Source organism: Nanorana parkeri, unplaced genomic scaffold (genome assembly GCF_000935625.1).
Source record: "Nanorana parkeri isolate BGI_ZX_2015 unplaced genomic scaffold, ASM93562v1 scaffold183, whole genome shotgun sequence".
NCBI lineage: Eukaryota > Metazoa > Chordata > Amphibia > Anura > Dicroglossidae > Nanorana > Nanorana parkeri.
This window is the reverse complement of record NW_017306451.1, coordinates 290316-303338: the sequence shown is the minus strand read 5'-3', so window position 1 is coordinate 303338 and position 13023 is coordinate 290316. Positions and strand designations below refer to the sequence as shown.

General features: G+C 42.0%; 1 protein-coding gene across 1 annotated transcript in view; it reads right to left on the bottom strand.

Moving 5' to 3' along the window:
* Nucleotides 1–1470: 1470 nt before the first annotated feature.
* Nucleotides 1471–13023, bottom strand: part of LOC108785894 (colorectal mutant cancer protein-like) — a 35887-nt gene continuing 24334 nt past the window's right edge. Inside the window, exons 12-16 of the mRNA XM_018555071.1 lie at nt 10855–11113; nt 7820–8005; nt 5880–5974; nt 2965–3087; nt 1471–1705 (exon numbers count right to left, since the gene is read on the bottom strand). Of these exons, the coding sequence (XP_018410573.1) occupies nt 1525–1705; nt 2965–3087; nt 5880–5974; nt 7820–8005; nt 10855–11113 (844 nt within the window). The 3' untranslated portion in view covers nt 1471–1524. The remainder of the gene's footprint in view (nt 1706–2964; nt 3088–5879; nt 5975–7819; nt 8006–10854; nt 11114–13023) is intronic.

Below are 13023 nucleotides of genomic sequence, written 5' to 3'. Positions count from 1 at the left end.
AGACAAACAGCTTTATGTTTTTCACTTGAAGCACAGTAATTAAAGCATATTTTGTACGTATAGGGCTGTGGCATATGTGTTCATGTATACAGCGAGTAGGCTCAGGTTCTATTTAAATGTTTTTCCTGAGTGTCCAAGGGTGCTCCAAGTCTGTCACAATCTTAGCAACACCCCTACAGCTAAGTGTTGCCAATTCCTAGAGAGCAGAAGAAAAAACACCAGTTCTGGTCCTCATTCGGTTGGTGACCTAAGAAGGTCAGTCTGCTTGACAGTTTTAAGAAAGGTTCCCCTGTAGTGTAATGCGCCCTGCAACCATGGATGATCGGCCTTTGGTGTTCGGCGTGAACCCCTGTAGACTAGGTCTGGAACCACTATACACTGAGGCATACTTCATTAGTATGTAATTGTCTATTTCCCCATGAAGCCTAAGGTTGAGAAGATTGGGGATCTGTGAAAGAGTAGTGAACCAGAGTGTTGGTCACAGGAGTTTTGGATCCACCATCAACAATTCTGAATAGTAGGCCCTGCAGCAGGAACTGGCTACACAACCTTCTGCAATGGGTGTTGCCTCAAACACAGATGAATAATACCATTCCAAAAATGTTTTCTTTTAACAGATTTTATATTATTATCTTAATGTATGATAGATAACCAATTAGTACAAAACTCAATTTAAAAACATTACAAAAATATACAAATTTCAATATCACAAGATTACAACAAATACAATATCAGTTATATTTGCATCCAGGCCATGGGGCTATTAGAGAGAAAATGTATACCAGCAAGCGTGTAACTATAGCAATAGCAAACCATGCAACTGCTATATGGCCCAGATACAGAGGCCCAAAGCTGTCCAGATGCACAAGAATTAATGCTGATAGCAATACATTTGACTAATACATTTGGATAAAATAAATGTACATATAACTTCAGTTATATAGCAACAGTATTGGCTTACAACAGCCATTGCCCTGCTCCTGATGGCACATTTTCAAAGCACAGAGAAGCACTATTAAAATGAATCGAAAGTGGGGGGAAAAATGCAGAAGGAAGCCCAGTTGTATAACTTGTCAAAGATATGGACCTAGCCTTTCCTCCAATCACTAGAGTAGTTGTCTTTTAGATGGAGATGGCGGTTAGGGGGCCTTAACAGTTTTGCTATGGGCCCCATTACATATAGTTATGACTCTGTACACCAGGCTGTACTGTGGGAGGCCACGCACACCGGCTGCTGTGTAGAATTATTTTTGGACTATACTGCACCCAAAATGGGAGCTTGTCAAGAAATAGTCATGGCTGCAGTTAGTTTTATGATATGCCTTGCAGATCTTACCCTCTCTTTAGTTCTGCCACTTGATTTACACATAAATGTAAAAGAAAGAAGGCAAACACAGTGTAAAGGTGTTCTGGCTTTTCCTGCTCAGCCACCCCTGCCAACAAATCCTACCCCATACATCATTTCAAGTGTATAGGGACTCCTCAAGAACTGTATAAAACCCAAGACCCTGGTGAGATCTGCTACTATAACGATGTCTCTCCTGTATCCCTCTCTGCTTTCTTCCTCTGCAGACTCTGGATAGTTTCCATCAGCTTCTGTATTTGTTGACATTGATGCTGTGATATCAGTGCAACCTGAGACTCCAGTTTGTGCTGCTGCTCCTGGTATTTCCTGCATGCATTCTTGTATGTGAGGAAAAGATTCCTGCAACCATAAAACACATAGCACCCACACACATATTAGTATGTATTTCCTATCCAGCTAACCCACTCATCATGACACATACCTATACCAATTTCATAATGGCAATGTCCGACAGGGGCTATTTATTTAAAGGGTCAGTCCACCCAAAACTCTTAAAGTGTAAGTAAAGTTTCCCAAAAACTTGCTGATTGACAGGCTTTCTATGTCAGAAGAGATGGTTTAAGTGTTTTCTGCAGTTTTTATTTTTTTGTACGCTGAGCCGTGCATGCCCAGCTCAGCACACAGACCCGGTATGCCGAGATGAAGTAACAATCGTGTGCATGCGCAGGAGTTACATCAAAGACTTGGGAGAAGATGGAAGCGCCAGAAAGGGAGGAGCGTAGACCTGAAGAGGATTCGTTTGGCAGCTAAGAATGTCATAATTCCTAATATGCTATGTATACTAGCACATTATGGCTAAAAGCTCCAGGGGGAGGGGTATTTTTTTTATAATTGCCTTTACCCCTGCTTTATGTTTTTGGTAGATTCAGGAAAATTTTAGTCCATTTCCAATTTTATTTTTACAATGGGCTCCTCCCCATATATATATATAGTACTCATGTTATCCATGTTTCTCCTCCCTGGTCCAGGGCTGGTCATCTTCTAAGCTGAATGATGTCCAACTTCATTCAACCCACTAACTATGAGCCAAGGGCATCAAGGACACACCCCCTTGGTGGTGCATCTTCACGCCAGCCTGGGCTCACAGGAGAACGCTCAGAGTAAGATAATCTCTGAATAGCCATTGTGCCGAGCAATAAAATCTCTGTTTTCAGAGCAGCAGGAAAGCCAGTAAGCACAGAGCAGTACCAGGTCCTTAAAGATCACAGCCAGCAATGTAATAGTTCCAGCTACTACAGTGCTTTACAGGATCCCCAAAGTATCACATATGCACATACAGATAACAATCACCTGTCCCCCATGAAATATCCAGATACCACACCCCTAAATGGATAAAGCAAATGTATACAAAGAACTATGGGATTTTTAAGGTGTCATACGATTACTCATGACATATGCGTAATGTTCAGCTTTAAGTCATTGGGGGACATGACTCCTATCTGCTCTGACTAGAGTTCAGCTTTAAGTCATTGGGGGACATGACTCCTATCTGCTCTGACTAGAGTTCATTTTAAGTCATTGGGGGACATGACTCCTATCTGCTCTGACTACACTGTCATTAAAGTGTACACATATTTTTTTGCCATTTCTGTTAATACCTGTGGGCCTTAAAGAAATCTTTGATTGTTTGTGCAGACTGGATATTCTGACCATGGACTTCACCAGCTATCTTGTCCAATTCTGACATCATGCTTTCAACTCGTTCTTTTGTTTCGCCGTTTCTGGAATTGCAAAAAAGAGAGCAAAGAAAACGTGTCACATACATCTACATACACATCACATACACACATTACAAAGGAGTCTGAATAGACAACTTCAGGTCTGGATTTACTATTAGGCTAAGAAGACTTGTGTTACCAGGGTCGCCAGTGGCGGCGCGGGTTCTCCTTCCTCCTGGCAGGACTCCGGGCGCCGGAATCGCGGGCACGCATGCACGAAATGCACGATACACAGGCTGCACGCGTGGCTGCACCACTTAGCGCCTTCAGGTGTTAGCCAGGCTGTGGGAAGTTCCCAGCACACATCATCCACCCCTTCGGCCCTGGTATTGGCTCCTGGATGGGGAAGCTTCCTGGTCGTCTCGGCAACCAGGGGGTGGTCCTAGGTTTGACTGGATATTTATTCCAGTTGCTTCTACCTCTATTGTGTGATCTCCCAGCCCCCTGTACCATGAAACTGCCTTGCCTCCTGACCCTTTGCTCGAACTCCCGATTACCGACCCTTTGGCCTTCCCTTCTGTTTTTGAACCGAGCTGCCTGCATCGACCCAGATTGAACCTGACTACTCTTTTTGGATTTCCCCTTTGTACCTCAACCTCGGAGGACTTGGCTTGTCGCCCCTGCCAAGGGGTTCCACTTACGGCCCAGCCGTACTCGCCTGACAACTTGTGCCTACAGACAGCAAAGGGAAAGAGGCAGTTTTTTTCTGTATAGTCATTGGCCACACATTTTTTCCATGCATCATAACTATTAATAAAGTAATCTTATAAAATCTTAATTGCACATTGTCACAATGTTTTATGTCAGGTTAGGAGCATAGCACTCTTCCATAGGATCAATTCACAAAGTTAACACACCAGGATAAGGATCATTATTTAAAAAAAGTGATAGTTATTCTCTGCTGAGCCCACTGAGATTTGAAGATTACAGTCACATGGGTAAAATAAAGCTTCTTATTCTTATGTTAAAGCTTTGTGAGTTGAACCTCATATGTTATTCTTCGGTGTTGTGAGTGAGGTGTTATTAATTACACTTATTCATGTTATGGCATACTAAATACATATTCTTGATCCACAGATATTCTGCTGGAAAGGCCCAGCCCCCACCCTACCCCTGCCAGGCTGTTGTATTCAGACAATGCTGGGTGTTAGGGATGCCACCTGTCCAGGATTCACCCGGACATTCCAGGTTTTGAATGCTGTGTCCAGGTTGTGTGGCAGCTGAGACACGGACACAAGATGTCGTCAGGCAGACAGGGGCAACTATGGGGCCATGGTGTTCCTGGTTGTAAACAGCCTCAGGCTTACACAGGACAGGTCTGCAGCTCTGCTCATCACTAAGTATGCCTGTGGACTGCGTTCTCTCCCCCTCCCTCTCTCCCCCCCACTTATTTTCCCCCAAACATGTTCTCCCCCTCCCTCTCTCCCCTGGCTGTCTCTCCTCGCTCTCTCCCCTGGCTGTCTCTCCTCGCTCTCTCCCCTGGCTGTCTCTCCTCGCTCTCTCCCCTGGCTGTCTCTCCTCGCTCTCTCCCCTGGCTGTCTCTCCTCGCTCTCTCCCCTGGCTGTCTCTCCTCGCTCTCTCCCCTGGCTGTCTCTCCTCGCTCTCTCCCCTGGCTGTCTCTCCTCGCTCTCTCCCCTGGCTGTCTCTCCTCGCTCTCTCCCCTGGCTCTCTCCTCGCTCTCTCCGGTATACTCAAGAAAAAAAAACTGCAGCGCGGCGCTATAGTGTTCGGGTTTCGCTACTGGGTGTGCTGCTGTGAGAATACCTAAACAGTGACTATAAAATCATGCCATTATTTATTTCCCATAAAAATCCAGTGACAGCTTTTTAATTACCAGAATGCAAACGCAATATTAGGGAAATTATTAATACAAGATCTGTTAACTGTGGTTGAGAAGTAGATTTGAATAACACTGCTTTAGTGCCCTGTTATTTATGTAGTATTCAACAATGATGTTGTGTTTAAACTATAAATTCTACTGCAGGTACAATTAGAAAAAACATGTATCTTGTAGGCCAGACCTTTGCGTTGCATTACTGCATTCATGTTAATGTTCAATTTGCCACATGGTAGCGTGCGTTGTGGTAGGACAGCCCATTAATTGTGACTGCATCTTAACAGATCTTTTAAAGCACTTTTTTCCAGCCCACCACATTGCACAGTTCACATCTAAAGGTGGCCATACACCTTACGATTATCGGATGGCATTTTCGTCCGATGATCGAACCGTCGTACGATAGTCGTACGGCGGCCCCATTATGCCCCGATTATCGCAAGGTTCAATTAGCCGTAATTAAAGAAAAGCACCTGGACGAATTGCGGTAATCGACCGCACGTATTTTCGTTTGCGCATGAGCAGTGTAGATCGTACGATTTTTGACGTACGGAAACGCCACTAACCTTGCGAAAATCGTACGATCGACCAAAGTTTTCATACATGCTTGAAAGTCAGAAGTCGTACGATTGTACAGTATTTGCGGTTGTACACTGCCCATACACCTTGCGATTATCGGACGAAAATGCGATCGCATACGATTATCGTACGATAATCGTAAGGTGTAAGGGCACCTTAACTTCTGAGCATTATAGTGCACTAAAACTCAAGTCAGGTGTGTTATGAGTTGGGGAAAGGGTGTTGGAGTGCAATGCAAAATGAAGGCCACAACAACACAAAATTATGGACCTGTCCATCAAGGACTGTTGTTATATGGACACTGAATACTTACAAAAGAAATACTGTACATTCTTTTAAAAGCACAGAGGATTTTAACACAGTGAAAAGTTAGCATACATACTGTTTTAAAGACTCTAGTAGTTGCTGCATAACAGGTGAGGATGGTAAATTCTTGCTTTGACTCTGTGATACTCTTTCACAACCCATGTGCTTCTTCTGCAGCAAAGACAAATTATTTTTCATTTACTGGTGATGAACAGAATACATGCATGCGGTATGTTTATTTTGTAAATTACAATATATTGATCAAAACCTTAAAGAATAAGTTTACTTTTACCACACTTTAGCTCATTTAATATTTCCAGGCAAATACTGCAAGTTTGCAAATCCTATCATTCACTTTTTCTTTACTTCTGTTGTCCCTTGAGAGAAATTCATGGATCCTAAAAGGTAACCCGTGGCAAAGCTACAGGCAGCATATATCCAATCAAGTGAGCAAAATGCCCTACAGGTCTCCAGGTTGTTTAAACTGAACAAACACTACAGCAGCTAATGAATGAACACATATTCACTAATAATCGCAACATAACTGACATTCCTGTAACAGCTCACTTTTGCCAGAGACCACAACTTAAGTTACCTCTGTGTGATGGTGCAGAAGGGCAATTTTAAATCACAAAAAGAGAGATTGGCGTGAGAGTGAATTCAGGTATTCTGAGAGCAGTGAGCGCTGGCTGTCAAAATACAATAGCCCAGTTGGGGAAAATTACCCATCCACACTGTTTAGCATGGATAGGGGAATCCATTAAAGGGTTATTAAACCCTCAGCGGTTTTTGCATATATCTACTGGTAGCAAGCAGTAGATATATGCAAAACGATAAAAAAAATTCAAAGGGTTATTGCTTACATGTGTCTCTTCCGCGCGCTCCCGCCCGAGCATCTGAAAATGTTCACGGGCGGCCGCAAAGGATCTTGGGGCGGGCGCATGCGCAGTTCAGATGTTCGGCCGGGAGACGAGGAGAGACACAATGTAAGTCTATGGAGCAGCGTGCACCCACACAGACACCGTGGGACATCAGAGGAGAGGAGGAGGACAAGGAGTCAGTGCTGGATCGGAGACCTGCAGCAGCACTGAAGGGACAGCTAAGAAAAACAAGAAAGAAGAAGATGGGATTAAGAGACATCATTTAATGCAAGTCCTTGCATTAGCATTGTGGGGGGGAACGTTTGATTTTAATGTCACTTTAAGTTTGTTTTATTCAGCCCACAGTCTGAACAAAAGATATATATTAAAAGATCAATTCACACCAGTGTTGCGGTAAACACAAGGCGATTTTAATGGGACCCCAATTAACTTCTCAGTGGGCATGCATTGCAGCACAACGCATGGTGCCGCAATACCGTGCGTTGCATTGTCACACAGTAAACAAAAGTAGTGTATGCATTACTTTTTTTACCGCATGGCAACACAATGCATGGTAGTGAGGTACTGCTCTGCAATGCTGCATACCCCCTAGGAGGTCCACTGAAATGAATGGCAATGTATTGCCCCAGCGCATGGTACCAAATGCTAGGTGCGATAGCATGCACTAAATGCATGGATTTCCATGTGTTTAGGGCAACGCTGTGGCTTCAGGACCCTTTCACATGACCGCTCCAATCGGGTCCACCTGTCAATTTTTTTAGGCAGACTCGATCGGATGCCCAGCGCAAGTCTATGGGCAGGCGTGTGTAAATGATGGTCCGTATACACCTGGTTACCCCCTGTTCCGTTTCGCCGGACCGGATTGTGCCAAATCGCGCTGGATCGTCCGTTTACATGCGATTCCCCATAGACTGGCATGGGGTCTGGGAAATGCAGTTTTTTCCTCCATCGCAAGAAAAAACTATACGGACACAGATGTCACTATACTATACTATATAGTTATACTATACTATAAAACTATACGGACACAAAAAAAATGGCATCACCAAGAATCCAAACTTCTTTTTTCTTTGGGGTATAATACTCTTCAGGCAATATATTACGCTGTTCCTTTGTACTTTACCAACAGACACACCTGTTCATCCTTCATGTATTGGGCAGAATCCTTCTCTTTGTTCATCCACTCACTCTGCTCCAACTGCAGATGGTCTCTGATGAGCATGTATGCATTCTCATGTTCTTGGGTTAAACACTGCAGCTCCAAGGCTCGCTTCTCCGTCTGTAGTATCTGAAGGCAGGCCTTCAGCTCAGATAGCCCCTTCTGTGGAAGATAATTATAATGATTATAACTAAATCACTGACTGTCTAATAGCCAAATATTACATTTCCTGATGTACAGAATAAATATTAAGATGGAATTAATACAACGTTGCCATTTTATATCTTTTCTTGGCTGTGAGATTAAAGTAGATTTAAACCCTAACTGGAGTGATAAAGTACTGTGTATCATAAACAATCAACATTCTTTTTACCCATTTTTTCATTTTAGTGCTGCTGATCCTATCCAGTCTCTTTCAGTCACTTCCTGTCTACATGCACTTGCTTTAGCAACGGTTGAACATCATTGGGCCGGTTTTCTGATATTGATGATGGTGGATCATGACTGTCATCTCCACCAGGCATGCTTGTGACAAGTTAAAGGAGAAGTACTGGGAGAGTAAAATGTACTCTTCCCAATACTTGCAGGTGTCACATACCAGCTCTATAGATCTAGAGTGATCACAAACCGCTGATCACTCAGTTCATGCAGTGCAGCTCGGCTCTGTCATATAGTGGGCAGTAGCCTGCTAAATGCTGACCTGGGGCCACAGGAGTACATTAGTAAATATACTTATTTGACCCAAAAGAGATATAAAGCCAAAAAAAAGTTTTGACTTTGGTTCTCTTTTAACAACACAGAAGCATAACTTATCACCTGATACAAGGAAGTGCCTGAACAAGGAAATTCGGTGTAGGGCCGCCAAGCTTTATTTGAATAAAAGCTGCATAATTATTGTGCGTGAAAGGTCCATATCAAACAAGCGATCCTAATGCTTGCAACAACTCACCAATGACATGACTGCTAACAGAGACCTTTAATTTTTGCTATGGAGCCACTTTGTCATTAGCCAGGCCAGCAAGCTGTTGCTTCTTGGCTAGTTCCTTGCTAACAAGTAAGATTCAACAGAGTTTCCGGCCATTGAGAAGTGATTCTTATTAAGCTAAGTCTCTCCTGTGATTCTGCTGCTGAAAATGTGCTGTGCAGCAGGATGGACCATGTGACATGGCCCTAAATGATGAGGAAAAATATAAATGAAGGCATGTGAAATGATAAATGTAACAATAGTGAGATCTGAATAACCCCCATTTCTCCAAAATTCAAAAGTCGGTAACAAGGCAGTCCAATTAAAATCTCCTGCCTGTGCTTTGCAGTCATGAAGTCAACACATTTGACAAAAAGCAGTCACTTTTTTGATGCTGGGGGATTATAGAAACAGAGACGAGTGATGGCAGAAAAAGACCAACTGGACCAACAGTTCTGATTTTAGTTTTCTTTTCTTTTTCTTTTAGTGTTTGGTGTGATTATAGACCTATGTTCTTTCCAAGCATGTTTAAATTTACTTACTGTTGACTACCTCACTACCTCTGCTGAAAGTCTGCTCAATGCATCAACTATTCTTTCGGTAAATAATAGTTTCTAAAGTTGAACTTTGCTCCCACTAGTTTGAGGTCCCTGGGTTCTCGATCTTAGCTTTACATTGAAAATACTTCCCTCTTAAACTTCATATACACCATGTACAGTATGGTGGAAAGGTTTCAAACATATCCCACTATTCCCTTCTTTCCTCTAGTTCTGGGAAAAAAGATTTGGGGGTGCTTACCTAGCCTATGATCTTCAAAGGACTGCTGATGAAGCCCTGTTGTAAATGGTCTGGTTTGCTGTTTAGGAATACACATCTGTGAAGCTGGGTTACTGACCTAGAACTAAACTTTCAACATTCATACAAATTACATCATTCTTACTGTAATGCAGTTTCTTTCTTAAAGGTGGTTAACTTAATTTACATTAATTTAGAAGGAGATACAACTAAATTACAACATCCAGAAGGCTAGTAAGACACTTTAGACGTCCTAGGAGAAATACACATTCAAATCATAATTTTTTTCTGCTAAATACAATGCTGGTTTACGGATTGTCATATGATATTTACCGTAGATGTACCCAGGATAAATTGGCATTAAGGGGGTTTCCTCTGGGCATTATAAAGCACACCTACAACATACCCCTCTGACCTTTGGATTGGGTGGGGCAGCTCTAAATCAACCTGTCTGGGGAACAAGAAATGTATCTGCACAAGCAGCTAGCAGCTCACGTTTTTCAATGTAGAGATTACTGAGAGTCACTCTAATAAGGCAGTGACCCTTGCAACATCAGATTGGACTTAATCAGCAAGTAATCCACACTCTGCACTGTACAAAAGACCAGGCGGACTCTACTTAAGTACATTTAGCTTTTAAAGTTTTTTTTACTGTTTCTTGCAGTGTTTTTCTTTTCAATAAATAATATTTAAAAATCATTAGGATGAATCTCTGAATGCTCTAACGAAAAATGAAGGAACTCTGCCTCTCTGAAGAAGCTACCGTAGTATAAACTCTGTTACAGTTCTGACTGGGTGTGGTAGCAAGTGCTGGGAGTATGTAAACAACAATATATATCATATATGTATATTTTAGGCTGTGACCAATAACTTCATCATGGCTTTGCATGTTTTGGCATTTTTAAATGTATGTATCTGTTTGTTTTTTAAAATGTTTGAATTTTGCCAATTCCTAAACTTGTTAATAGAAACTTGTCACTGACTAGGTAATTTGTATTGGTGGCTTGTACAGTACTTAGCATCCTACCCAGATAATCCTCACCAATCCCTGTTGTATATTTTGTTGTTGAATGTACTCCACATGATAAACCTAAAACTTGGCCAGCCTTTAGACTTTGCAGTATGATGTCCACAGTGCATCACTCTTTTGACATTTTACATTATCCTGATTTACCTTGCTTGTTTTAATGGAAGACTTCTTCTAAGAGTGGCAATAGGGTTTACATACTTTTAATAATAAATGCTTACTTACCTTAGTTTCCATCAATTCCTGCACAATCTGTGCCCTGGCAGGTTTCTCTGGCAAGCATGGTGAAGCTTCCACTGAGACCTTGATGGCATCATCAACCTTAGCCTTGATAATGTGTGCACAATGAGCAACTTCCCTTCTATGTGCAGTGTCAATGGACGTGTGCTCCAACACAGTAACAGATGACAGATCCCACTTAAGGGACTGGATATAGTCTTTTAGCATCTGTTCATCTTCTTCACTAAGCCAGGGAGCATACAGCCTAGAAGAAATTAGGCAAAAGGACAAAATCTGATTCTTCCCATCAAACATGCATATGTACATAAGTTGCATTCATATTCAGCGTTCTTCATGGGTCACCTTTGTCTGGACAAGGGGTTGGCATTCTGTTTGTACACAGAACATATGTACTCCATGAGGGAATGTGTCCATGGTAGGATTGCACCTTGTCTTTTTTGTTTGAAACTAAAAACAAGCTCAGTCATGAAGGGGTTAATTCACTTACTACCAGCCTTATCCATTTATGGCAGAAGAGACGGAAGAGGCAGGGAGCCACGAACAAAAGGACAGGGCCAGCTAACAAGGGCAGGACAATGGTGACTTGGATAGGTTTTAGGAAATATGTCTGATTGCTTGTCTTCCCTGAAAGCAACCTGCTCACTGGGTTTTACTTATCAATTTGTCAGAAGCATAACTTATCACCTGATAAGTTATGCTTCTGTTTGCCCAACATGGGCAAAAATAGCCATAACAGGCAACTATAATATCTATGGGTACCTGAAAATGAGTCTATACTTTGCTCATTCAGGCCCAGTACATGATTGGCCCAGCGCATGATTGCTATGACCATTCAATAGTCCTTCCAATCTCAAACTACTAAGTGTTAGATTAGGTTCTCTAAGCAGTCTTCTGAACTGCTGAGAGGCGCATTTCTTGGAAAATTCTCTGATGGATTCCTCTGTTTGTGCATTTTAGTGTGTTAGTGTGCTGTATTGCAAGTCTTTGCTAGATCTTTAGGCTGAATTCACTTTTGCAGTGCATTAGCACAAAGCACATTGACGTGCATTACGCATGTTAACACACATTGTGTTAGGGCAGACAATTCATTTGTATGGGCTCCCTAATACACTAAAACACATCAACAAAAACACATCAACAAACAATGTTTTTTTAAGGCAGTATGCTACAATGCATGGCAATGTGTTAGCGTGCTTTGTGGTGCGCTAAAATGAATGTGCATTGGCTAGGTGCACTGGGGTTCCATTAAAAATAAATGGCACAGCAGCACCCCAATGCGCAGCACATGCATTTCCACGTGTTCCCACAGCTTGGTGCACTTTTACTGTGCATTAACACAAAGCACATTGACATGCATTACTTTGACCGTTGATTTGCATTGTGTTACAGCAGCCCATTAATTTGTATACGCTTCCTAATGCACTGAAGTAAACCAGAAAGGTGCAATTATGTTTTTTCTTGAAAGGCAGCGTGCTACAATGCATGGTAATACATTAGCGTGCGTGCCTTATGGTTCACTAAAATGTACAGTATGTGCATTTGCAAGGTGCACCGCAGCACAAAGGTCTGAATTCAGCCTTGAACCATATGACTGCCCCTTCTTGCACAGCTTGTTTTACATATACTTTTCAAAAAGGAATATTTTCTTTGACTCCAATTGCTCACTTAATCTTTTTATTCAGTAGCTCTATCATAATCTGATTCTTCCCCAGTTCCTTTCAGGGTTTCAAATATGTCCTGAACCAGATGCAACATTAAAGCTCTCTTCTTATGCACTTCAGTTGCTACAACCTAGCATTAAAAAGCTTTTTCTCCACTTGTTCCAGTGTTGTAAAAGGAAACTAAGATCTCCAGAAACATCAAATGGTCATATTTGAAGTAGATCTAAAAATGTAGTTATTCTCATCGCAAATATGTAGTGTATGACACGGGTAACTAAAGCAAGCCATAGACATTGGGTCGTGTGCCTTATTCTCCAACTAGACAAAATTCTAACTGAAGCATACCTTGCACAAACTGAGATGAGATAAGCCAATGTAACAGTTTGTGTTGCTCAATTTTTCACTCATTGCTAGCCAATAGATAATACACTCGTAAAAAAAGTCATATATCTTATGCTGTTTCCTGAATTTGACCACCTCTGGTGTTGTCAGT